The sequence below is a fragment of the Pantherophis guttatus genome, chromosome 7, assembly GCF_059756535.1.
Source record: "Pantherophis guttatus breed Tessera chromosome 7, ASM5975653v1, whole genome shotgun sequence".
NCBI lineage: Eukaryota > Metazoa > Chordata > Lepidosauria > Squamata > Colubridae > Pantherophis > Pantherophis guttatus.
In genome coordinates this window covers 86,711,328-86,739,214 of record NC_142069.1, presented here as the reverse complement: position 1 = coordinate 86,739,214, position 27,887 = coordinate 86,711,328, and the positions used below count along the sequence as shown (strand labels likewise).

Genomic DNA, 27,887 nt, shown 5'->3' with positions numbered 1-27,887 from the left:
GAACCCCCCCACTGACATATATATATATATATATATATATACACATACACACTACAGTGGTGGGTTGCTATCGGTTTGCCCCAGATTGGGCAAACTGGTAGCAGCAGTGGCGGGAGGCTCCTCCCACCTGCCTGGATGCTTCTGCGCATGCGCAGAAGTGTTGCATGTGAGCGCGCACATGCGCAGGAGCGCACACATGCAAACCAGTAGTAAACTGACACATTCATACATGTACATTCCAGAGATGGGTTTCAGCAGGTTCTGACCAGTTCTGGAGAACCGGTAGCGGAAATTTTGAGTAGTTTGGAGAACCGGTAGTAAAAATTCTGACTGTCCCCGCCCCCATCTATTCTCTGCCTCCCAAGTCCCAGCTGATCGGGAGGAAATGGGGATTTTGCAGTAACCTTCCCCTGGATTGGGGAGGGAATGAAGATTTTACAGTATCCTTCCCCTAGAGTGGGGTGGGAATGGAGATTTTGCCATAACCTTCCCCTGGATTGGGGAGGGAATGGAGATTTTACAGTATCCTTCCCGTCAGGCCAACCACTGGTACATTCATCACATTTGCTATATGATATATATACATTCATACATACACATACATATATGTATACGCACACATAAAAAAATTCTGACGCCTGCTCTAAAGTGTGTGTACTTTTGAGAGCCTGCGTTATAATTTTTTTTAAATATGTGCCAGTGTTTTAACAGAAAAAAAGTGACAATAAAGCTTATCTCGTCTTATTTTACTATCTTATTTTAATGTTTCTCAATCTCAGCAGCTTTAGGGGGGGGGAAACCTTAATTCTCAAAATTCCCCACACATTACTTCCAGTGGGGGATTTTTGGGAGTTAAGGATTTCCCCCCCTCCACCTTCCCTTCCAGCAAACGAGCTTGACAAACATGGGCTTATAGGGACCCATAATTTTTTTTTTCCTTCATGGTTTATTCCCCCGGGTGGGTTTCCGTCTCTCCTCAGAGGCTCAAATGTCAATTTCTGTTTTTTTTTTAAAAAAAAATGAGGCGGTGTGTGTGGGTGCTTTATTATTTTTTTTAAAACCGGCGCCTTTCTCTTCTCCTCACAGACGCGGGGAGAAAAGCGGGCGCGTTCACACGTGCAGGCGAACCCCCCCCACAACCCCCGCGCGCGACCTTCCCCAACTCGCCTCAAATGTGAGGAATCGAAAACAGAAAACCCGCTTCACCGCGGCTGCGCATGCGCGCTTTCTCCCTCTCCCTCTCCCTCCCCCCATCCCCGCGGCCGTCACCCCGCGCGCGCGCGCGCGTCACCTCACGCCCGTCCCGTCTCCCGAACCACCCTATCCCGTCCAACCACAGACGAACCCCAACTTCTCCCGCGCGTGACGTCAAAACCCTCCGACTCCGCCCCTCCCCTTTTTCCCCCCGTAAAATTACGAACCCAAACAAGAGACGCGCGAAGGCGTCTTCGAGGACTCTCGCTGGGGCCGTGACGTCCCTCCCTCTCCCCCCTCCCCACTCTGCGCGAGCGGGAGCCAATGAGCGGCGAGCGGCGAGCGGCGGCGGCCGGGGGGGGGAGGTGGTTTGGGAGTGACCTCACAGCTCCTTCTTCGCGCGTCCCCGCCCCTTTCCCCTCTTTTCGGGGGATGTCGCCCAATCCCGAGCCGAGGGCCGGCGTGACGTCAAGGCCCCGCCCCGCCGTCCCGGAGGGTGGGCAAAGGCGAGAGGCGGCGGAGCCTCTTTTGCGCCTTTGAGCTCGAGGGGAGACTCGCCGGCGGGGCGAGCCTTGGAACGCGGTGCCCTTCAAGCTTTCCCAGCCGCTCCTCCGCCGCCCTTGCGCCGCTTCCTCCGGGCCCCAGCCAGCATGGAAAGCGCCGCGCTCGGAGCCGAGTTCAACATCCTGCTGGCCACGGACTCCTACAAGGTTAGAGACCCGGTGGGGGGGGGGGAGATCAAATTGGGGAGAAAGAGGGGGGTCCCCCCATTATCCCCCCTCCCCAGCTGGCCTGGCTTTCCTTCCACGCTTGCCCAGCTGCTCTCTCTTCTTACCCCCCCCATTTGCCCCCCCCCAGGCTGATCTCGGGGTGGGTGGGGGGTCTCCGGGGCGACCTGTGTGACGTTGACTTGCTGCAAAAAAGTGGGGGGGGGAATAAGGGGGGGTCGCTAAAAGAGCTGGGGAGGGGGCCAGGGGCGCGTGGGTCTGGATCCCTGAGTTCCAGCCTCTCTCTTAACCTCCCCCTCCCCATTTCCCCATAGGCGCAGGTTGGGGTGGGGGGGGAAACCTTCCTTCCCCCCCCCCGCCTTGGGGGTGAAGGGGGCGCCTGCAGGTAACCTGGAGGTTGGGGAGTCCCCCCCCCTTGGAGAAACTCTAGGGAGGAGGGGGAGGGATATGGGGGTGGGGGGCGCCTGCAGGTAACCTGGAGGTTGAGGAGTCCCCCCCCTTGGAGAAATTCTAGGGAGGAGGGGGAGGGATATGGGGGTGGGGGGCGCCTGGACTTAGCCTGGAGGTTGGAGCGGGGGCCCTTGGAGAAATTCTAGGGAGGAGGAGGAGGGGGAGCAATTTGGGGGCTTGGGGGGGCGCCTGCAGGTAGCCTGGAGGTCGGGGAAACTGGAGGTAGGAGGAGGGGGAGCAATTTGGGGGGGTGGGGGGGCGCCTGCAGGTAGCCTGGAGGTCGGGGAAACGAGGGAGGAAGAGGGGGAGCAATTTGGGGGGGTGGGGGGGAAGCGCCTACAGGTAGCTTGGAGTTTGGGGAGCCCCCCCCGTTGGAGAAACTGGAGGGAAGGAGAGGGAGCGATTTTGGGGGGGTGGGGGGTGCCTGGAGGTTGGGGAGCCCCCTTGGGGAAACGGGAGGAGGGGAGCAATTTGGGGGTGCTGGCACGTGCAGGTAACTTGGAGTTTGGGGAGCCCCCCTTGGAGAAACTGGAGGGAAGGAGAGGGAGCAATTGGGGGGTGGGGGGGAAGTGCCTACAGGTAGCCTGGAGTTTGGGGAGCCCCCTTGGAGAAATTCTAGGGAGGAGAGGAAGCAATTTGGGGGGTGGGGGTGCCTGCAGGTATCTTGGAGTTTGGGGAGCCCCCCTTGGAGAAACTGGAGGGAAGGAGAGGGAGCGATTGGGATGCTGGGGGGCGCCTGCAGGTAGCCTGGAGGTTGGGGAGCCACCTTGGAGAAACTAGGGAGGTGGGGGAGTGATTGGGGGGCGTCTGCAGGTAGCCTGGAGGTTGGAGGAGCCCCTTGGAGAAACTCTAGGGAGGTGGGGGAAGGATTTGGGGAATGGGGGGCGCGTGCAGGTAGCCTGGAGTTTGGGGGAGCCCCCTTGGAGAAACTGGGGAAGGAAGGGGGAAGAGATGATGGACGGGGCCGACCCCCGCTTTTGGCCCTGTAAATGCAACCCGACCCCACCCCCCTTGGGTTGCAAAAGATGGATCCCTGGGACTTTTTGCACGTGGCTAGACCAGAGTGCTGGGCAGCAAGAGAGCCCAGAGGGGTTCCTCTCCTTCGCCCTTGCTGGGGAAGTTTCCAATGACATGGAAAGTACGCAGAAAGAGAGGAGAAGTAATTGAGCAAGATGCAAAGTGAAACTTGGAAGATGCGGAGTAACTCACGCCTTTCAAAGAACTTGAACTGCCCGCCTTCCCCGGGAAACCGAAACATAAAATTCTTTATAACTTCGGGAAAGTTTGGCCCTCCTCTCTGCACCTCTTCGGTTGGTGCAAAGTGAGTTAACCTTGAATTATAGTCCGAACTCCTTTTGATGTTGCTTACAAAGAGAAATTAACTACTGACCTGGGTTTTTCCCGCAAGCCGGGGTTTGCAAGCTGGAGTAATTTCGCTTCTTGCTCTCCATCGGAGCACCGACTCTTTTACTGATTAGGAGGAAGAATTTATAAAAGTCTCATAAAAAGCTGCTAGTATTTTCAAAGTTACAGGTGTCAGCTTTTTAGCCAGATCAAACCAGTTGGGCTTCCAAAAATGTCATTATTTGCATGATTGTAGAAGGCCAAAAAAAAAAGAAAAAAGAAATTGATTTTTAAATATTGATAGCGGAGGGCTTTTCTTTTTTCCTTTTTTAAATCGTTAGGGCTTTTGATGGGATCCCCTTATCGGCTGTGTTTGTGTATATTTTATGCGCTGCGTTATAATTACAGTAAGAGTTTATATATTGGACTCCCAAGATATTTATTTGGAGAAGAGGAACTCCTGGTGCAGAAAGCATTTCATATATCCACAGGAGGCTCTACCAAGTTGTGCCAGTCACAGAGTCCCCCGAGGCTAGGAGTTATACAACATGCAAATCTACAGTTTGAATGCTTCAAAGGAAGCAGGAAAGTTAAGTTTGACTGAGATGGGGGGCGGGGGCAATGTTTAAACTTCTAATGCAAGTCTTTCTCAACATATTCAGTTAGATGTGCTGTGCAAAGGAATAAGCTCCATGATCTTTAAGCAGCATAGAAGTAGTGGGTATTGGGGTCCCAATGCAGCCAGAGAAAATCAGTTTGGGGTAGCAATTCACTTGGAGCAGGTGGGTAGGAGATAGGAAGGAAGGAAGGATGAGAGGCAGGAAGGAAAGAAGAGAGGGAGGGAGGAAAAATGAGAGGAAGGAAGGAAGTGAAAATGAGGAAGGAAGGACGGGAGAATGAGAGGAAGGAAGGAAGGAATAGTTGTGCAAAGGAATAAGCTTCATGATCTTTAAGCAGCATAGAAGTAGTGGGTATTGGGGTCCCAATGCAGCCAGAGAAAATCAGTTTGGGGTAGCAATTCACTTGGAGCAGGTGGGTAGGAGATAGGAAGGAAGGAAGGATGAGAGGCAGGAAGGAAAGAAGAGAGGGAGGGAGGGAGGAAAAATGAGAGGAAGGAAGGAAGTGAAAATGAGGAAGGAAGGACGGGAGAATGAGAGGAAGGAAGGAAGGAATAGTTGTGCAAAGGAATAAGCTTCATGATCTTTAAGCAGCATAGAAGTAGTGAGTTTTGGGGTTCCAATGCAGCCAGAGAAAATCAGTTTGGGGTAGCAATTCACTTGGAGTAGGTGGGTAGGAGATAGGAAGGAAAGAAGGGAGGGAGGGAGAAAGAATGAGAGGAAGGAAGAAAGTGAAAATGAGAGGAAGGATGGATAGATAGGTAGGTAGATAAATGTAGGTAGATAGGAAGAAAGGTAGATGGATGAATGGATAGATAGAGATGGATAGATAAACAGACAAGGAGGGAGGGAGGGAGATAGATAAATCAACCAGTAGATTCAGAAGCAAACTTCACCGGGATTTTAAAGCTTACAATCCTCTTGGATTTTTTTTTTTTTTTTTAAGACATAGGATAGATTTCCTTCTGCAGGAAGACACAACTTAGTCTGTCCAGCTTATGGGCCGGAAGTATTGGAAAGCACAAGCTACGTATATCTGGGCAGGGGAATTGATAGGAAAAGCGCCTTTCCTTTTTCCCTGCCAGCTTGTTGTATGCCGTAATCCACCTAAGACTGCCAGAGATTTTTTATCATGGGATCACAAAAACAATATTAAAACCCAAATAGTCTTGCTTGTTAGAAAGATCCACCACAAATGAAGATGCAGATGGTAGTGCTTTCTTAATACCCAAATAGTGCCTTGAACAGTTCCGTTTTTTGCAAATTCCAGAAGGCCAAATGACAAGGCCTGTTAGCTGTCCTTGAAGGGGAAATTATTCTCTAGAATGGGATCTTAACTGGGAAAAAGAAATTGTGGGCCCTCACTTTTTCCCCCTCTTGGCTGATTTTGCTGGGGCTGCACGTACCAGATAGGTCGATTCTACTGGGCCAGTCCTGCTGATACCAAAATATCCTGAGGAATCTATCCATTGGATTAACAATTGGAGCCTTGATAGTACAGTGGTCTAAGCACCCTGTTATTAACACAGCTGCCTGCAATTTACTGCTGGTTCGAATCTCTCCAAGGCTCAAGGTTGACTCAGCCTTCCATCCTTTCTAAGGTAGGTGAAATGAGGACCCAGTTTGTGGGGGCAATAAGCTGACTTAGTATAAATATACAAAAGTATGAAGGCTATTGCTTAACGCATTGTAAGCCGCCCTGAGTCTCCGGAGAAGGGCGGCATATAAATCAAATTAAAATAAATAAATAAATAAAATAAAGCCAGAACCCCCAAATGCTAAAAATGAATTAATTGAGAAAAGGAAAATACAGGAAATAAAAAGGAAGGGTGATAATGGTGTATGCACTAAATTCCAAATGCCAAAGTAAGCTAGTTACGTATTAAACCATAATCCAAGATCCTGGATTTTGGAACAAGCTCAGAATTCCTGACACATAAGCTGAAGAGAAAATATTTGGGCCTTCGAATTTGATGTTGTTTGACAGGCCCTCCTTACTGGTTCCTTGATCCTCATTTAACCTTTTGAGCACCTTCTCAATTTTATAAAATGCAGAGGATAAGTTAAATGTATAAAGGATCTACCTCCGGGGTGCCCAATCTTGGCAACTTTTAAGACTTGTGGACTTCAGCTCCCAGAATTCCCCAGCCACCCATGGGAATTCTGGGAGCTGAAGTCCACAAGTCTTAAAAGTTGCCAAGGTTGGACCTCCTTGCTCTACATTGTTTATGAATATAGTTCTTTATGAATAGAGTCTTCTGGAGAAAGAGACAAGTGCTTTGGCCTACTTTTTAGCCTATCTGCAGTGTCATAATTCTTCGTGAATAAATTCAGAATTTATATCTGGTAGTCAGAACCGCCTTCCTAATTATTGCCTTGTTTCTGCCAGTTCTGCAGTTTTCTGAAAACAATTGTATAAGACAGGGTTTGGGAAAATGAAAAACAAATCCTGCTCAGGTTTCTCAGCGTAAGGTGAATTTGCCAAATGTTTTGGGAATACTGTAACGGTGGGGGAAAAAAGAGGAGGAAAGAATTGTGGAAAATGAAAAAGTACAGCCATTGGTGCTTCAATTTTGAACTGGATTTTTCTGACAAGGAATCGTAAAAATCTAGTTCCTCCGCAAAGTGATACTCTTATATTTTAAAATTAAAATTAACCTACACTAGAGTATGTAATCTGTATCTTTCCCTTTATGGCCTTTATGTGAAATTTTGGTTTCACATAAAGCCAGTTTTATCCCAATTATTTAAGTTGGGGATAATGGGAGCCGTAATCAGTCACATTTGAAAGGAAGCTGAATAGATAGTCTGAAGATGTAGATATGACAGAGTTTTCCCTTTTTTAAAATACAAAGCACATGTTTTTACCACTAAAGTTTGATGTACACAGAGGTTGGCTGTTGCTCTGTGTGTGTGCGTGTATAGTTATTACAGAAGATTTTTCTTGGCAGATAAACAATGTTGTCACAGCTTCTGATGGGTATTAGCACCATTAACATTCCCTGAAGTTGCTTACCCATGGAATTGCTGCTCCGAAATCCTTTTGTTAACTAGCTTTTGAGAAAAAAAGAAATGACTCCCTTTTTCAGATGCTGTTATTAAAACATAAAAGGCTATTATCATTCAACGTACTGTTTTTTTTACAGACTGGCTTAGTAAGGAAAAGTTCCCTATTTTCCCACTACAGGTAGTCCTCAGCTTACGACCACAACTGAGCCCCCGAAATTTCTTATCGCTAAGAGAGACAGTTGTTAAGTGAGTTTTACCAACCAGTTTATGACGTTTCTTGCCACATAGTGGATAAGCGATTCACTGCCGTTGTTAAACGAGTTAACACAGTTGTTAAGTGAATCTGGCTTCCCCCCCATTGATTTTGCTCGTGGGAAGGTCGCCAATCACAAGCCATTGCAGCCGTCATAAATGTGAGTCAGTTTCCCAGCGCCTGAATTTTGATCACATGATCAAAATGGTTGCAAACATGAAGAAGAGTTGAGAGTCACTTTTTTCAGGGCCGCTGTAACTTTGAACGGTCACTAAACGAACGGTTGTAAGTCGAGGACTACCTGTACCCCACAGAAGTTATTAAAAGCACAGTTGCTTTTCCCCAATAAATAAAGCTATTTTCTCTCTGGATGCTGCCATATTTTATTGTATAATCTTTTACCCCGGTTAGCTTATGAAAAGAGCGCTGGTAAAAACCCATAATATGTCTTAATTCATAATTTTAAATTTTACTTTTAAACACCCTGTCCCTTCCAAAGTAGATTAAAACTTACAGACCAAAATAGTCACCATCTGCTAACAGGACAGGTGGTTATGAAAAGGGTATTGAAAAGAAGCAGCAATTTGGCATATCGGCCCGATATTTACAGTATGTATGTATATCCTTTTAGGTTATTTCTGTAATTTTATATTGATACAAACTGACCTGTGCTTTTCCACTAATATATACCCTGGTATTTAGTCAGCTAGTCTCTAGTGTTACAACTATAGGTTACATCAGAAACACAAATGTTTACCATAAGTTACAATCGTGATACAAATTAATTAAAATGCCATTTACCTTTTTATACAGAGACAAAGGGAAATCAATTTTTTTTGGGGGGGGGTATATCCAACTCGTTAATATTTTCCTGAAAATTAAATCTTAAAAAAAAAAAAAAAAGAATAGACGGGGTGAACAAAATAAATAGCAAGACCTATCTTTTATTAAATCATTCTCACATTTGCAGATTCTGGAGGCCGGTGGCTGTTTTTTTTTTTTTAATAGCTTTCCAAAACTGTCTAACCCAGTTTTTAAAAAGATCTAAGAGGAATGTCTGAAATAAGCTTTAAATAACACTGATGATACCTGCATGGAAAAGTCTTCCCCGCCCCAAAGGTATTTAAATCAGATTGATCGGAAATATGGACCAATCTCTAGCTTTCTTTAAGTAGAGAAACATATATATTGACTTAAGAAAACAAAAACTCCAGGGGGAAATTATAAATACTGCAATAGATGTTAGATTAGATTTTGGAATTAAATGTCTATTTCAAAATGTTTTGATTTTTTTTAAAAAAGTTCTCAAATAGTTTGCCTAGTTCCAAATTTACAATCAAAAGGAATAAAGCAGAATATAAGCAATTCTCTTAAAATTAATACTGGGAGAGTTAACGTTTTGGGGACAGTTGATATTAAAAGAGATGTGCTATGCATTTTTTAAAAAAACTCACCAGTCAAAGATGCATAAAATATATCAGCCTTGATCTCAAGAACGGAGGTAATTCCATAGGTAGCTAGCATTTTATAAACAGAGATGCAGAGGGTGGGGCTCACACATCCCCATTGCATAATATTGAGACAGGTAGTTCTCAATTTACAACAGTTCACAGTGAACGTTCAAAGTTACAAAACTGCACTGGAAAAAAAAAAGATTTATGATCATTTTTCACACTTACGACCGTTGCAGGATCCCCATGGACATGTGATTTTCATTCTGTGATTGACAAGCGACTAACGTTTTATGACGGTTGCAGTATCCCGCGATGACATAATCCCCTTTTTGTGACCCTCTGACAAGCGAAGTCAACGGGGGGGGGGAAAACCAGATTCTCTTAACAGCCATGTTACTAATTTTAAGAACTGAAGCGATTAACGAATGTGACAAGAAAAACCGTAAAATGGGGGCAAGACCCGCTTAACAAATTTCTCACTTAGCAAGATAGATTTTGGGCTCAATTGTGGTCGTAAGTTGGGGACTACCTCTACTTAGGACCTGTTGTGACCTAGGCCCAAGTAGTGATTACCAAACACAATTCAGTCCTGAACAAGAGCCTTGGTGGCGCAGCAGACTAAAGTGCTATTAAGTAGCACCAGCTGCCTGCAATTACTGCATGTTCAAATCTCACCAGGCTTAAGGTTGACTCAGCCTTCCATCCTTTCGAGGTAGGTAAAATGAGGACCCAGATTGTGGGGGCAATAAGCTGACTTTGTATAAAAAAGAACACCGCTTAGGGAGGGCCGAAAGCCCTATTAAGCAGGTATATACAAAAGTACGAAAGCTATTGCTTAACGCATTGTAAGCCGCCCTGAGTCTCCGGAGAAAGGGCGCCATATAAATCGAATAAATAAAATAAAATAAACAAACTTATTTTATTAAAACAGCTGAGAATTAATTCATTCTCAGCTTAGTCTAAAACAAAATTCTTAATAACCAAATCCTCGGCCTTATCACCAACCTTTGATGTCTTTGGCAACCTGCCAAAGGCTTTTCTTGGTAAAAACCCCACAATGTTCAAGAGACGCTGACAAAAAGCACTGGAATCAACGTTGCTTTTCTACAAAGAACCCAACGGCTCGTTGCTGCTCTTTTAAGCCTTATTAAGGGAGTGGCCAATCATCTCCTGGCCTTACTCCCGAGTTGTCCTTTTTGCTTTAGCTGCTCTTGCCTTCTGGCAGCTCTTCACAGGCGTTCACTAGGAACAGGCTCCTCCTGTTCCTCTGCCTCTCTGCTGTCTGCCTCTGGAGGCTCCGGAGTCCGTGCATCACTCCCAGATGGCCCTGGGCCCATCTCGGCCTCCGACGCAGAGCCCTCGTCTGGCCTTCCCCGGACTCCAGGACTGGCCCATTGTCCTCCCCAGCCTCCTCACTGTCCGACTCCGCTGCCAAGTCGGCAGGCTGCTGGCAGACCACAACAGGACCAGTGTGGTGGTCCTAAGTAATAATAATGGCAGTGTATTAAACACTCATTAAACACTCAAAAACAGCACCCAGGCCCTTTGTTAATACTGGATTTTAAAACATTCGGTAATGTAGTTAACAAAGAGAGAAACTCATCTTTTCTATTTTAGATGCTACCAATTTTATATCGGAACTAAATGTGTACTAAATGCTGTCATTTTGTGTTATGTAACTCAGGGTTATCTTCTTGTAGGTGACACATTACAAACAGTATCCACCCAACACAACCAAAGTTTATTCCTACTTTGAATGTCGTGAAAAGAAAACGGAGAACTCCAAATTAAGGAAGGTCAAATATGAGGAAACGGTTTTTTATGGATTGCAGTACACACTTAATAAATACTTACAAGGTAAGTATTTTTTTTTTCCTCCTATATTTTCAAATGCCCACTTCTCATATTGTCGCTGTCATTCTCTGATGTCATTTCTCTGCTGGAATAAGAATAGTTTTCGAAATGTCTTAGGTTGGACTTGTATCAAGGATAAGTCATAAAAGAATCCTTGAATTGTCCTTGTATGTGCACTGCACTTGGCTTTATCCTGAATTAATTGCTTAGATAAACGTAAGATCTGGACTCAATTATGTCTTAGCTTTTTAATGTTTGTTCACTCTTATAATAGCAGTTCCTAAAGTTTGAGGAGCAGCTTATTTTCCAGGTCTTCTAAAGGCTCTTAACCAGATATATTAAATTTTCATACCTGCAATACATACTTTCTGTGTTTAAGTTACATCTGTGAAGTTTCCGAAAGATGCCCTAATTAATTCATGAGCCATGAGCCGAACTTCAAAAGAAATACAGTCATTTATTAGGAGCACCATTTTGGCAATATTCGGATGCAGTTAGAACTAATCCCACGTAGATTTACGTTCCCCTATGACCCTGTCTCTCCCCTCCTCTCTGGCCATGTCATAAATCACATTCTCCAATTACCCACTTTGGCTGGCTGTGAAACCTAACACCCTCCTTCTGATTGCGGTCAGGAAGAATGTATGGAATGCACTTCAGTTAGGGAAATCAATCAGCTCTATCAGTTCTCCCTCCCTCCTGCTCATGGCAACTTGAAAGCTTTGCAAGTTGACAACATCATTATGCTGTCAGGTAGTCCTCGACTTACAACAATTCATTCAGTGACTGTTCAAAGTTAGAACAGCACTGAAAAAAGGACCATTTTTCACACTTAGGACCGATGGCATCATCCCCACGATTACTTGATCAAAATTCAGACGCTTGGCAACCGGTTCACATTTATGACGGTTGCAATATCCTGGGGTCATGTGATCCCCTTTTGCGACCTTCTGATAAGGAAAGTCAATGGGGAAGCCAGATTTACTTAACAACTGCAATGATTCATTTAACGACTGTGGTAAGAAAGGTCCCAAAATGGAGCAGAGCTCACTTAACAAATGTCTCACTTAACAACATAAATTTTGGGCTCAATTGTGGTCGTACATCAAGGACTCCCTATAGTCTGATTTCAAGGGAACTATTTATTACGTTCAGCTACTGAAATATTTGAGAAACAATGAACCAAACTCTCTTCATTTTATTATAAACTTTTGGAGGGAAAATGTTTTACATGCAAAAGTGCAAATTCATAGTACTTGGGCTGTGATGTTGACATTTATGTTTAAAAATTAGTTTTGTTTCCAAATTCCAATTTTGATTCAAGTGACGTTTTATTAGCACGGTGCTTATTTTATTCTTTTGTCTTTTAAGACTTAATGGATTTGTGTAAACGAGGAAGGCTACAAGTATCTAACAAATAAAAAATATTGCTGTTATACTTCCCTTTGATAAAGTATAGCATGGGAATGTTGAGGTGCTTGAAGATCCTAATTTCAGGAGGATGTATTTTTAATCCAAACTAAGAAGAAGGCATGTCTGAATTCCATCACATTATAAATTTAATGATCAATATCCAGGAATCCATTTTGAGCAACATGCTTGATTGAGTGTGGTGGTGGAATTTCAGTTCCAATTATTTCTTGGATTATTTGGCAGATAAACAAAATCAATTTTAAACGTGGACAAATAGGAATTGCTGTCAATTCTCTATTTGCTAAAAGATATATGTGGCTTCCTAATTTATCTCTTTGGCTTCTCCAAAATCAGCAGTAGCAGAAGGAATATTTTTTGATATATTATTTGAATTTAAAATACACACACACAATCTTGAGCCTACACAAGAGCCTTGGTAGTACAGTGGTTTAAGGCACCCTGTTATTAAGCTGGTTATTAAGACCAGCTGCCTGCAATTACTGCAGGGTTCGAATCTCTCCAAGGCTCAAGGTTGACTCAGCCTTCCATCCTTTCTAAGGTAGGTAAATTGAGGACCCAGTTTGTGGGGGCAATAAACTGACTTTGTATAAATATACAAAAGGATGAAGGCTATTGCTGAGCACATTGTAAGCCGCCCTGAGTCTTCGGAGAAGGGCGGCATATAAATCAATTTTTTTTTAAAAAATCTATATTTTCAAAACAACTTTCAGAGTAGATAACTCATGTCTGACACAGACTTTCTTTGTGTATATAATACAGTTTGAATTGTTTCATAGGCAAAGTGGTAACCAAAGAGAAAATAAAGATAGCCAAAGAAGTATACAAGGAACATTTTCAAGATGATGTCTTCAATGAACCAGGATGGAACTATATTCTTGAGGTAAAAACAAATTTTGTCCCGATACTCATCGTTTGTTTGGTACTCAGTGCACAAGCTAGGACTTAGCAGTGTTGTCTGCCTTGTGACTCGCTATATCAATGACCCCCAAAGTTTTGGGGACCGGGGACCAGTTCGGTGGAGAGAGGTTTTTCCGCGGACCGAAAGGGGCGTGGTTTCACGTGCTGCCTTCATCCCGCGAAGGGGGCTTTGCTTGTTTGCGCGGCCCAGTTTCTGGCATGCCATGGCCCAGTGCCGATCCACAGACCAGGAGTTGGGGACCCCAGCACTATATTATTCCTTGGAAGCATTTGATTTTGGTACTCAATTAATGAGTACCAAGGTACCACTGTATTTATATTAAAACCTATTTTTCATCCAGCTAAATAGATGGTAGTGTTTGAGTGTTTTCAAAACCATCCTTCTGTTTCTCTTTTACCTCATAGAAGTACGATGGCCGTCTTCCTATTGAAATAAAGGCTGTTCCCGAGGGATTTGTCATTCCCAGGGGAAATGTACTTTTCACAGTTGAAAACACGGATCCAAATTGTTACTGGCTCACAAACTGGATTGAGGTGGGTAGTGTGGAATTTTAAAATAGAGCATGGGTGATATGTAGTCATAATAACATTCCTTTCTCAGAGAGTCAAGGACATCTTGCCCTGCACCTGGAAGGCTGGAACTGGGAGGCATCTCCAGTTGGGACGGTGCTTTGATTGGACCATGTGATGGATTTGTGGGTGCTGTGCAGGGACTTTTCTTTGGGTGGAGAAAACCTGGAAACTTTCAGATTCGGGTTTTCCCAGATGTGCCAATAGGACATCTCTAATAAAATGGAACTTTGAGGAACCTCAAGCCTCGGAGTTTTCTTTCGTTGGGAGTGTTACTTGAAACCCTGACATCTAAGTGCTATTGCTATTGCAGACAAATGGAAGTCCATTCTCTTCTTCAAAAACCAATTGTAATCATAAATTGAGCACTACCTCTGTGTGTGTGTGTTTGTGTATGTGTATTCTTTTGACAGCAAACATCAGAATTTCATTTTTTAATGTGTGCCAATGTGCTCACAGGAAAAAATAAAAGTGACGAACAAGGTTATCTAATCTTATTGATGGTGTACCTTATTCTTTTGCTAGACAATTCTTGTTCAGTCATGGTATCCCATCACAGTAGCTACAAATTCCAGGGAACAGAAGAAGATACTGGCAAAATACTTGTTGGAAACCTCAGGCAGCTTAGAAGGACTGGAATACAAGCTTCACGACTTCGGTTACAGAGGGGTGTCTTCGCAAGAGGTAACGTTCTCGATTACTTAACTTATCGTATTTTTCGGAGTATAAGACGCACCTCCCCCCCCCAAAAAAAGTGGGCGAAAATATAGGTGTGTCTTATAGACCAAATACGGACATTTTTGCCTTCCTAAACCCTCTGTGCATCGCGTTTTCACCCTCCGTGGTCCCCAGAAACACTCTGCAGTGCTCCACACGGCCTGTTTTCATGAAAAACGGGCCTGTTTTTGGGCTCCCAAGTCCTCCGTGCATCGTGTTTTCACCCTCCCCAGTTCCTAGAAGCACTCTGCAGTGCTCTGCACGGCCCGTTTTAGCCAAAAACATGCCCATTTTTGGCCTGCAGAGCTTCTGGGGCCCAGGGAAGGCGAAAATCTGACGCGCGGAGGCCAAAACCTATTTTTTTTGTTCTTGTTTTCCTCCCGTAAATTTAGATGCATCTTATAGTCCGATGCGTCTTATAGTCTGAAAAATACGGTAGCTTGAAAACATTGCCATGCCACTTGGCATGGAGCATCCTCAGAGGGTTTACAACACAGCCCTAACAATTTAAGCCCTAAATTAAAGCTCTGGAATAATGACGTCCATGAAAACGTGGCCTAAAAAGTGGCAGCATGTAAGAGAATGTAATGAATTCCAGCCCTGGGAATGAAAAGCTACAGGAAAAAGTTAAGAAGCTAAGATAGCAGCACTTGTTTAAAAATATGGGAGAATAATTGCTGAAAAGACACCAAGCGAACATCCCTGGACAGATATTCCAAAATCCAGGATATACAGCTAGTCCTCGATTTACAACAGTTCATTTAGTGACCATTCAAAGTTACAACATCACTGAAAAAAGTGACTTGCTGCCGTTTTCACACTCACGGCCGTCACATGATCCCCGCGGTCGCATGATCCAAATACAAGCGCTTGGCAACTGACACATATTTATGACCGCTGCAGTGTCCATGGGTTATGGGATCCCCTTTTGCGACCTTCTGACAAAAGTCAATGGGGAAGCCAGATTCACTTAACAACCGTGTTACTAATTTAACAGCTGCAGGGATTCACTTAAGGACTGTGGCGAGAAAGGTCGTAAAATGAGGCAAAGTCCACTGTCTCTCTTAGCAACATAAGTCTATTCTCGGCCATTTGCTGAATCTCCGAATAGAGCAGCCCGTTTATTTTATTTATTATAATTATTTAGAAATTTTATTAATTATAATTATTTTAGAAATTTTATATTGCCGCCGACTCGCACCTGGCAACTGTGTAAGGTGATATTCGGTTATACGCAGGTAGTCGTCACATTAGGACTACAACCCAAACGTTCTGTTAAGGCAGTTATTAAGTGAGCTTTTACAACCTTTTTGCCACCATTGTTAAGCGAATCACTGCAGGTGTGAAGTGAATTATGCTGTCGTTAAGCGAATCTTGCTTCCCCCATTGACTTACTGCTTATCGGAAACCGGCTGGGAAGGTTACAAAAGGGAATCGCGTGGCCCCGGGATACTGCAACCGGACACAGTCGCCAAGTGTCCAAATTTTGATCACATGACCACAACGGCCATAAGTGGGAGAACCAGTCATAAGTCGCTTTTTTTTCGCTGCACTTGTAACTTCGAACGGTCACTGAGCGAACGGTTGTAAGTCGAAGACTCTCTGAATTGCCTTTTTAGATGTATGTTGTAAAACCGGAGAAAGGATTGCTGAATTTGACTCAAGCGTTCATTAAAACGGAAACCATTATTTTCCCCAGACTGCAGGAATCGGAGCTTCGGCGCATTTGGTGAACTTCAAAGGCACGGATACCGTAGCAGGAATTGTTTTAATTAAGAAATATTACGGCACAAAAGACCCTGTCCCAGGTTATTCCATTCCAGCTGCTGAACACAGGTCTGTGTTTGTTTTATTGATATTCAATATAGCAGCCTATTCTTTTGGTTATCCTTATCAGCTGACAACCATGACCAGGATAAGTGAGAATCTCCATAGACATAATAGACAAGGACTATCCTCCCTCCCTCTCTCCTTCTCCATCTATCTATTTATCCATCTTTCTATCTGTATCTCTCTCTCTCTCTCTGTCTATGTTTCCATCTATTTATCTATCGGGATACTCTCTGTCTATGTCTCTATCTATCTATCTATCTATCTCTGTCTCACATTTGTAGCTCTCTCTCTCTCTCTCTCTATATATATATATATTTCTCTGTCTCATCAGTATCTCTCGCCCTATCTTTATCTCTCTCGCATCTGTATTGCTCTCTCTCTCTATCCATCTATCATTTATAGCATCCATCCATCATCTATCTTATCTATCTATCTCTGTCTCACATTTGCATCTGTCTCTCCCTATCTATCTTTATCTCTCTCGCATCTGTATTGCTCTCTCTCTCTCTCTCCATCCATCTATCATTTATATCTTCCATCATCTATCTATCTATCTATCTATCTATCTATCTATCTATCTATCTATCTATCTATATCATCCCTATCTCTTTCTCTCCCTATCTTTGTCTGTCTCTATCTAACCACATACCACAGAAACACCACACATGCCACATAGTTGCAGTTCATCAGCAATTCTGATGCCAGCCAGTAATTTCTAGCAGCGTTCAGTTTATTTGCAGCTTTTATTTCATGTGTTATAATTTCATTAAAAACTAATGAAAGATTCAACTTCTTGAATTAATTCCATGCCGACATCTTACATTTGCGTTCTCAGTTCCTTTTGGGAATCGATCGTCACTTACACATAATTTATAATAAAAAATAATATTGTTTTCATTTCAAACGCATCAGTGCCCTGTTTTGGGATTATTATTATTTTTAATAAAAATTGTTATGGATAGAGTATTAGTCCATCATTTCCTTTGATTCAAGGGCTCCATTTTTCTAATTAGGTTCATTTGAGACTCTTCATCATTAAGTTCTTTTGGGAAATCAATACTACTCTAACAAAATTGATGATTTAAGTATAATTAATCCATTTACACGGGGGCCAGTTGCTTGAGATAGGAGCGATAGAAAACTTCCATAAGGCAGTGAAGAAGATTTTTAACACTTTCACATGAATGAAAACATTGTCTAAACTTGCTCCAAAAAAAAAAAAAAAACAACTACCACTGTTTGCTACCTAATCAGAGGTCTCCAACCTTGGCAACTTTAAGACTTGTGGACTTCAACTCCCAGAATTCCTCAGCCAGCTTTAAGACTTGTGGACTTCAACTCCCAGAATTCCTTAGCCAGCTTTAAGACTTGTGGACTTCAACTCCCAGAATTCCTTAGCCAGCTTTAAGACTTGTGGACTTCAACTTCCAGAATTCTGGGAATTGAAGTCCACAAGTCTTAAAGTTGCCGAGATTGGAGACCCCTGACCTAAAGGACTTTTGATCACAAGCAGAAGTATACGAAAGGATATAAATGTCTCCGAATTTAATCAACACCTCCTCTTCTTCCAGTACTATAACAGCTTGGGGGAAAGACCACGAAAAAGATGCTTTCAAACATATTGTGACCCATTTCTCTTCAGTGCCTGTGTCTGTGGTCAGTGACAGTTACGACATTTACAATGCTTGCGAACAAATCTGGGGTGAGGATTTAAGGCATTTGATTGAGTCGAGAAGTGCAGAAGCTCCTCTGATTATCCGGCCAGATTCCGGAAATCCTCTGGACACCGTGCTGAAGGTAAGGGCTCGGAGTTAAAGATTTTCAAAATTACAGAGTAAAATCAATTATTGCTAAATCACTAATTCAGCGCAGGCCGCTTAGCTCCTTCAACCAGACTTCTTCGCGCCCCCCACCCCAATTTTATTGATTTTTTTTTTATTGATTACATTGTTTAGCGCTTAATAAACATCGTGTTGTCTGGATATTTAATTTGCTTAACAATTCTGATTATATATAACCTTGTTGCTGGTATCTTTAAGATTTATATTGACTGTTTCCCTATGACTATCATTAAGTGTTGTACCTTATGATTCTTGATGAATGTATCTTTTCTTTTATGTACTCCGAGAGCGTATGCACCAAATACAAATTCCTTTTGTGTCCAATCACACTTGGCCAATAAAAAATTCTATTCTATTCTATTCTATTCTATTCTATTCTATTCTATTCTATTCTATTCTATTCTATTCTATTCTTCCTGTATTGTATTGTATTGTATTGTATTGTATTGTATTCTATTCTATTCTATTCTATTCTATTCTATTCTATTCTATTCTATTCTATTCTTCCTGTATTGTATTGTATTGTATTGTATTGTATTGTATTGTATTCTATTCTATTCTATTCTATTCTATTCTATTCTATTCTATTCTATTCTATTCTCTTAATCTCCGTCCCTTTTTACCAACCACCGGTAAAATAGATTCCATGTTTGATAGTATTCTGTGTCTTCTTTCTGCTGAAGTTTCAATGTCAATCTGTCCATGTCTGCGCAATCTAGTATCTTCTTCATTATCTCTTCGTCTCGCGGTGTTTCTTCATTTTTTACAATATTGTGCGAATATAATCCTCGCTGCTGTTACAGCATGTAATACTAAATACATACTTTTCTTATCTAATTTTTCTGATATTATACCTAATTAAAAACAATTCAGGTTTAAAACATGGTTCCCTATCATGTTTTCTAGCCGCCTGTGTATGCTGAAGCAAGTTTTAATCCAAAAGTTCCTTCCGGAATAATTTTAATAAAAGCGACTGGATTTGAATTTTTCTTCCTTTAAAATCTTTTTGTTATATAACTTCTGTTTTAAATTCATTATCCTCCTGGTTCTCTCTCTCTCTCTCTCTTTAGGTTTTGGAAATTTTAGGAAAGAAGTTCCCCATTACAGAAAATTCAAAAGGTTATAAAGTGTTGCCACCTTACCTCAGAATTATTCAAGGAGACGGTGTGGATATCAACACATTGCAAGAGGTGTGACTTTCCTGATTAATTTTGTGGCTGTGGCTGCTCCATCACTGGAGGCTTTTTAAAAAGAGACTGGACATCCCCTTGGATGGTATAGGGCAGTGATGGCTAACCTTTTTGCCATCGCGTGCCAAAAGTGGGGGGAGTGAGGGGGGCTATGCCCACACCCATAATTCTATGTGCCCCGCCCCCTGCGCATGCACGCAGGGCTCCCCCTGCTTTTGGCATGTGATGGCACGGTGGGCTCAGTAGGACGGCTTTTCACCCTTCCCAGGCTCCAGAGCCTTTCTAAGAGCCTAGGGAGGGTGAAAATGGCCTTCCCCACCTCCCTGGGAGGCCAGAAAAGGCCCATTTGCCAACTTCCGGCAAATGGACCGTTTCCGGAGGGCCTCTGGGGGGGTGGGGAAGGCCGTTTTCACCCTTCCCAGGCTCCTAGAAAGGCTCTGGAGCCTGGGGAGAGAGAAAAACGGGCCCTCCCCACATCCCTCAGGCCCTCCGGAGGCAGGAAACAGCCTATTTCCCTACTTCCAGTGGGCCCAGAAGGCCTGAAAATCAGCTGGCAAGCTGAGCTCACGTGCCCACTGATATGGTTCCGCGTGCCACCTGTGGCACGCGTGTCATAGGTTCGCCTTGAGCAGGGGGTTGGACTAGAAGACCTCCAAGGTCCCTTCCAACTCTATTATTCTGTTAATTTCTAGATAAGTACTTCAGTTACCTTCTAACACAGGCACCATTAAAAATAACCATACCTTAATTGGCGGCTCTGCTCTCAAATCTGTCTATACAGAATGTTAAAAACCTTGAGAAATATTTCTCTTTGTCCCCTAAGATTTCAATAGGAAAATACATTATTTCTTAATAGCACAGTGCTTCCAAAGGTGTATTTGCACCGAAATGGTTGAAACTAAAACCTAGAATTCCTCTAGTTACCTTTTTCCCTCCTTTTTTTTTTTTCCCCTGTCACCGGCAATTTCCTCTTCAATTTTCAATCCTTTGCCAGTGCTGGGGGTTTTGTTTTTGTTTTTGTTTTTGCAATTCAGGAGATATTCAGTTGGTACAGAAACTTTACGAGATCCCACGCGTAGCATGAAATCTTACAAAATCTCGCCACATCCTCTTTGCTGTAAATTTCAGGAAGTAGAAACTCCCTGTTGTGGCTCGCCAAGCGGCCAGTGGATCTGGCAGCAGATTCAGACAGTGAGGAGGTTGGGGAGGAACATGGGCCAGTCCTGGAGTCTGGGGAAGGCTCTGACGAGGGCTCTGCATTGGAGGCAGAGAGGGGGCCAAGGCCGTCTGACAGTTGTCAGCTGCCTTCGGAGTCGGACATGAGTGAGGCAGAAGAACAGCTGGATCCTATTCTCAGTGTACGCATGCACAGAGCTGCTAGGAGAAGGGAACAGCTAAGGAATAAGGGTCAGCTCAGGAGTAAAGCCACAGGTGGACGGTGAATGGTCCCTCCCATAGGGAATAAAGAGGAGCGAAGGGGAGGGACGTTTGTAGGAGACAATTAGTTCGCTTAATTGTGTTGTGACTCCTTGCCATGTTTTGAAGATATCAGCCTGGCCACTCTCCAAGCCTGATAAAAGTCGGTAATTGTGAACTATCTTGAAAGACTGTGGGAGAGGAAAGAGGAAAGACATTGCTGGGGAGGAATTCACTGTAAATTAAATAAAAGGGGTTTATCGGGACGAGGACTCGGTTTCGTGCTGCTGCAGAAGCCTAGGTCAGAACACACATACACCCCAAAAAACCCACCAGGCATGGTTGAATTCACTTGAGGACAAGACGGTGCCCCACGACCCTCTGCCCGAGGTCACCATCTTAACTCCCATGATGCTTTTCGATGATCTTGTTCAGGGTGTAACTTGACATGTACAAAATGTTACTTAACCTTGAACAGACGCCTTTCAAAGGAAAGCCACAGGTTTCCCCCGTGGTTGTCTTTTTAGCCGGGGGAGGGGGGAAAAGGACTTGCATTTTCAAAAATTTCTGGGCGTTGTCATAAAAAGAGGACCTGACCTGGAGCGCTCACATTGCAGCGCTGGTCAAAAGGGCCCAGCAGAGATTATACTACCCTGTTTCCCCAAAAATAAGACCCAACCGGAAAATAAGTCCTAGCATGATTTTTCAGGATGCTCGTAACATAAGCCCTACCTCCGAAATAAACCCCAGTTAAGATTGTCAGCCAGATGGAGGCATTTAGTACCGTATTTCCCCCCCCCCCAAAATAAGACCTAACCAGAAAATGCATCTTTTGGAGCAAAAATAAGACCCGGTCTTATTTTTGGGGAAACATGGTACCTGAGTTTTCTCAGGGAACAACAACTGAATGAAAAATTGCTGGTGACCTCCTACTGCTGCATCTATGTATGATTTGCCAATTGCATACGGGCAGATGGGACAGTGCTCCAGAGGGTCAACGTCATTGCCCAGAGGATCATTGATTGCCCCCTCCCCTCCTTGGAAGAGCTTTATAGCTCCCACTGCCTTAAGAAAGTTCAAAACATTCTTAAAGATCCACCTCATCCTGGGCACCCCCCCTTTTTTTTTTATTTGAACTATTACCATTTGGCAGACGGTACAGGATAATAAAAACAAGGACAAATAGGCTGAAAAACAGCTTCTATCCCAGGGCAGTAACTATTTTGAATTCTACTGCATAGTGCAATATTGATGTAGTATCGGGGATTTTCAATTCAATTGTACAGAACGTGAAGGATGTATGTCCTTGTTTTATTTTTATAGTTTTCTTATGTATGATGTACACTGAAGATGGCATTTAATTTCGTGGTACGAGGTGCAATGACAATAAAGTAAACGAAACTAAAATCGTTTCTGGTGGTTTGGATTATATGTGTAAGAAGATAGCTGGATGGAAAGGATTGTCTTGCGCAAACGTGACCTCTCCAGGTTGAATAACAACCAAGAGTAGATTACACCACTGGATGTCTCCATTGGGGCTACCCACTCAGGATCAATACAGGGTCGTCGTCGTCCCGTCCCCCCCCAATTTATTTTAAGCAGATTTTTTTCTTCTTAAACCTGGGACACCAACAAAACTTTCAGCCACGCTGTTTTCTTTTATTATGAATTCTACCTGGCCCTCTGAGGATTTTTTTCCTCCAGTTAAAAAACTGGTTCCCCCCCCCCCATGTTTAACCAGGGGACAGTAAAAGGCAAAACCAGAAAAGCAACATTTACCTTGCCACAAAGAAGAGGGAGTCAAAGCTATTCTCCAAAGCACCTCAGGGCAGGACAAGAAGCAACGGGTGGAAACTAATCAAGGAGAGAAGCAACTTAGAACTAAGGAGAAATTTCCTGACAGTTGGAACAGTTAATCAGTGGAACAACTTGCCCCTAGAAGTTGTAAATGATCCAACACTGGAAGTTTTTAAGAAGATGTTGGATAGCCATTTGTCTGAAGTGGTGTAGGGTTTCCTGCCTAAGCGGGGTTGGACTAGAAGACCTCCAAGGTCCCTTCCAACTCTGTTACAAGAGTCTACTAAGATAGCCTAACAATGTAGCGTTAATTCATCTTCTCAAGTTTCCTGCCTGAGAGGACTGACACACATTTCAAGGACTTGTTTTCTGACTATTTGTAGGGAGGTCCAGAACTCTTCTTAAAATTCCAGAGGTGCTCAGAACTTCCAATATATATATATATATATATATATATATATATATATATATATATATATATATATATATATATATATATATATATATATTAAATGTATCATATGGGTTGGAAGACTGTTAACAGTAGATTCTCTAGCTATTCCAGAATATTTCTTAACAAGGATCCAGACAGGATTCTGTCAATTTTTTTTTTTTTTTTCATTTTGTGGAGAAATGTAACTTCCAAAAAAAAAATCCAAAAACGGTCTTATGCAATTTTTGTGAAGCAACATAACGTAGCAGAAACAGCCTTCGTTTTTGTAACCCAACGTTTTGAAAAAGTCAAGTCACTGCCTGTAGATTATGAGGCATAGGCTTAATTTAAAATCTGTTACCTTGGCTGGCGCGATGCTTAAAAGCGTTTTCTATCGTTTTCCAGATTGTGGAGGGCATGAAAAAGCAGAAATGGAGCATTGAAAACATCTCCTTCGGCTCGGGTGGAGCCCTTCTGCAGAAATTAACCAGAGATCTCTTGAACTGCTCATTCAAATGCAGTTACGTGGTTACTAATGGCCTCGGGGTATGTTCTCTAAATGTAATCTTTACTTGAGAGGGGGGGAAAAGGGGGGGATTCACCGAAATCAGCGTGGGTATTTGAATTCCTTTTAACTTTGACTTCCAGGTGAATGTCTTCAAAGATCCCGTTGCCGATCCCAATAAACGGTCAAAGAAAGGAAGGTTGTCCTTACACAGAACGCCGAACGGAGATTTCGTCACGCTAGAAGAAGGCAAAGGGGATCTAGAAGAATATGGACAGGTAACGTAAATGCTTCACTTTCCTTTGTGGGCTCAAGGGAATGGGGATGAATTGCCTTGTGATGGGGGTTTTAGAGCAGAAACACAAACAGGTTTGCGTTCTCCAATAATTGGTAAGCTGTCAGGCTTCGAGGTCGTCTCAAATAAATTGTATTTCAAACAAAGTCTTTAATGAAAACTCCCATTTATTAAGCACGACATTCTAACTCCGACTCCATTGCAGCCAACACTGACTTCCAGACCCAAAACCCTCCCTTTCCGTTCCCCACTCCCCTGCACTCATTGGCCATCTTCCAAGTCACTCTACCCCTAATCTACTGCTCCAGCTCAAAGGAATTTCCCCCCTCCCATCCCATCTCCTAGGGGATATTATCTCCAGGGAAAATAAGTAGGTGAAAAGTCAAACGTCCCTTTCCAGACGCCTCCGCTTCTTCTTATGTCAGCACTAGAGTAAATGCAGCTTGAAGTGCTGACAGTCACCTTGTAGCGGAGATGAGCGGCAGCAAAATTTAATAAATAACTAAAAATTATAAGCATCATCATCATCAATACATCAAGAAATTGCAGCTTCCTGCTGTAACACCAGCGGAACTGCAAAAGACTGTGCTACTCAGAACATCGTACGTTTTAAGAAGAAACTTGGTTGATACCTAGGATGCTGGCAGCAACCCGTATCAACCATCAGCGCCAGTCAATAATATTTGTGATACATTTTTAAATATTCAGTTGACTGAGTTTCATGTTTAATGAATAAAAGTTTATTATAATTATAATAACAGCAATAATAACAATAATAGTAATAATAATATGATGCTGACAACTTGACATGGGCATGGCTTAAGATGGGAACCATCAAGAAAGAAACGGAAGGTTTAATACTCGCTGCTCAAGAACAAGCACTACAAACTAATGCCATGAAAGCAAAGATACAAAAATCCACTGACAATCCAAACTGCCGACTTTGCAACAACAAAGTCGAAACTGTTTCACATTTAATATGTGAATGCAGCAAAATTGCACAAACTGATTACAAAGCTAGACACGACCGAGTTGCTAAATTAATCCACTGGTCATTATGTAAAAAATACGACTTGCCTGTATCCAAAAAGTCATGGGAACATAAAGTGGAAAAAGTTATAGAAAATGAGAAGGTGAAGATCTTGTGGGACTTTCGAATACAGGCAGATCGTCACTTGGAACACAACACGCCAGATATCACAGTTCTTGAAAACTGAAATGTACAATTTATTGACATCGCGGTACCAGGAGATGCCAGAGTCGAAGAAAAAGAACTGGAAAAAAATCATGAAATATTGCAACCTGGCCATCAAAACTACACGGCTATGGATGAAACAGGTAACAATGATACCCATTGTCATCGGGGCACTTGGTACCATGTCCAAGAATTTTATAAGATGCATCAGCAAATTACAGCTTCCTGCAATAACACCAGCAGAACTTCAAAAAACTGCGCTACTTGGAACATCGTACATCTTAAGAAGGTACTTGGTTGATACCTAAGACACTGGCAGCAACCCGTATCAACCATTAGCACCAGTCAATGGTATTTGTGATGCATTTTTGAATGTTCAGTTGACTGAGTTTCATGTTTAATGAATAAAGTAAATAATAATAATAATAATAAATAATGTGTCACAAATACATTTTATTGGTGCTAATGGTTGATACGGGTTGCTGCCAGCGTCCTAGGTATCAACCAAGTACCTTCTTAAGATGTACGATGTTCCAAGTAGCAGTTTTTTTGCAGTTCCGCTGGTGTTATTGCAGGAAGCTGCAATTTGCTGATGTATCTTATAAAATTCTTGGACATGGTACCAAGTGCCCCAATGACAATGGGTATCACTGTTACATGTTTCATCCATAGCCGTGTAGTTTCGATGGCCAGGTTGCGATATTGTGTGATTTTCTTTCCAGTTCTTTTTCTTCGACTCTGGCATCTCCTGGTACAGCAATACCAACAAACTGTACACTTTGGCCCTTGAAAACTGTGATATCTGCTGTGTTATGTTCCAAATGACACATTTTTAAATGTTCAGTTGGCTTCAGTTTCATGTTTAATGAATAAAGTATAATAATAATATGATTGGAATGCCGAACAAGAAATTAAAATGGTCACAGAAACAGCAGTGTGAAAGTTTAATGTTTAATGAATAAAAGATAATAATAATAATAATAATAATAACAGGCACTTGGTCCACAACACACCTGACATAACAATAGTTGAAAAGAAAAAAGTATGGTTCATTGACATTGCAATACCTGGTGATGCACGGATTGAAGATAAGCAGCAAGAAAAAATCACAAAGTACCGGGACTTGCAAATTGAAGTTGAGCGACTGTGGAAAAAGAAATCGTGTGTTGTCCTGATTGTAATTGGAGCCCTTGGAGCAATACCCAAAGGGCTACCCCGCTATTTAGAAATTCTAAATTTACCGGACTTGAACATTTTGACTCTACAAAAAACCACCTTACTCGGAACAGCTTACATCCTCCGACGATACCTTAACAGTTCCTAGGTCCTTGGTTAGGACTTGAGCTGCTGAGCTATTAACCAGCCTCAAAGGCTGTGAATCTCACTAAAGATTAACTAATAATAATAATAATAATAATAATAATAATAATAATAATAATAATAATAATAATAATAATTCTAAAATACAAATCAATGGAAAGTCTGTAGAGATTCTCAGTCATCCAGGTCATGGTTTTCCCAAAGGTGCTTTTTTGGGAGGCAACTCTACCAACTTTTAGCTCTTCAATTTGGGATGAACACCCTTGGAATGGTGTGGGAGTAGGAATGAATTTCCAGAGAAAACAAATTGCAGACTACAGGAATGAGGAGCACTACTCGGGTGACCCTGAGGACACAGATAAACCTCCAAGTGTTTTCAATAGCCCTCTAAAACAGGGGTGTCACACTCAAGGCCCGGGGGCTGGATCCGGCCTGCGGGGTGCTTAGATGTGGCCCACGGTGCTGCCCTGGAAACGGCGAACGACCGGCCCGCAGTGCCTCTGCCAGCAAAAACGGAACTTGGGAGGGCCGCAATGCGGCCCTCCAGAGCTCTGTTTTTGCTGGCAGAGAGTTGCAGGAGACCATCGCAGCCAAAAACAGAGCTTGGGAGCCCATTTTCGCTGGCAGACACTCGGGCTGCCACAGGCACCCCCGACACAAGTGACGTCAAGCTGGCCACGCCTACCTCCCCCCCCGAGGTCAAACAAAACCCTGATGCGACCCTCAATGAACAAACAATGTAGGCTGGTGACCCCCAGGAGGAGGGCCTTCTCTGTGGGGGCACCCATCATCTGGAACCAACTGCCCCCAGAGATAAAGAGAATCCAAGACCTCGGTGCCTTCCGCCGTGCCCTTAAAACTTTCTTTTTTCAGCAAGCCGGGCTGGCTTAACACTTTTAAATGTTTTTAACTGGTTTGTCACTGTTTTTTAATTAGGGGGCCAAATTTATATATATCTTTTTAATAGTATTTTAATGTTTGTAGTTTATGTTTTTATTTGGCTGTACACCGCCCTGAGTCCTCAGGGAGAAGGGCGGTATATAAATTTGATATAAAATTTTTTAAAAAAACTTGAGTTTAATTTTTTAAGTCACTTAAATTTTTTGGTAGATGGCTGTATTATTTTTTTACTAAAGCCATAACAAATGGTTTGCATTCATTTGCAGGACCTCCTTCACACGGTGTTTAAAAACGGCGTAGTAACGAAGATGTACTCGTTCGACGAAATCAGAGAAAATGCCAAGTTGAAGACAAATGAACTTTCCACGGCGTCTCACTAAAGTTTCATTCCATGTTGGTATATGTGCAACAATTATGTACTGATATTGGTTTCTTGTAGAGATCTGTGTGTTTGTGTTTGCCACATCCTAGCCGAATTATTTGTTGGTTTATGGACATCAGTGCCCTATTATGTTTTTCCTCTTTAATTTTTGGCCAGTCTAAAATTGAAATATTTAGAGCCGAAAAACCTGATCCGTGTTAATTCTAGAGCCCTTTTGCTAGTCGGGATTCCATCCAGT

The 27,887-nt window shown here is 42.9% G+C and overlaps 1 protein-coding gene across 1 annotated transcript; it reads left to right on the top strand.

The window, feature by feature from the left end:
- The first annotated feature begins 1,517 nt into the window (after positions 1 to 1,517).
- Positions 1,518 to 27,690, top strand: NAMPT (nicotinamide phosphoribosyltransferase). Its single transcript, XM_060692683.2, has 11 exons — positions 1,518 to 1,904; positions 10,750 to 10,906; positions 13,114 to 13,217; positions 13,661 to 13,789; positions 14,351 to 14,509; positions 16,242 to 16,378; positions 17,947 to 18,172; positions 19,287 to 19,406; positions 23,458 to 23,598; positions 23,701 to 23,835; positions 27,534 to 27,690. Exons 1-11 carry the CDS (start codon positions 1,845 to 1,847, stop codon positions 27,645 to 27,647), a joined length of 1,482 nt encoding a protein of 493 aa, XP_060548666.1. The 5' UTR covers positions 1,518 to 1,844; the 3' UTR covers positions 27,648 to 27,690.
- The last annotated feature ends 197 nt before the right edge of the window (positions 27,691 to 27,887 follow it).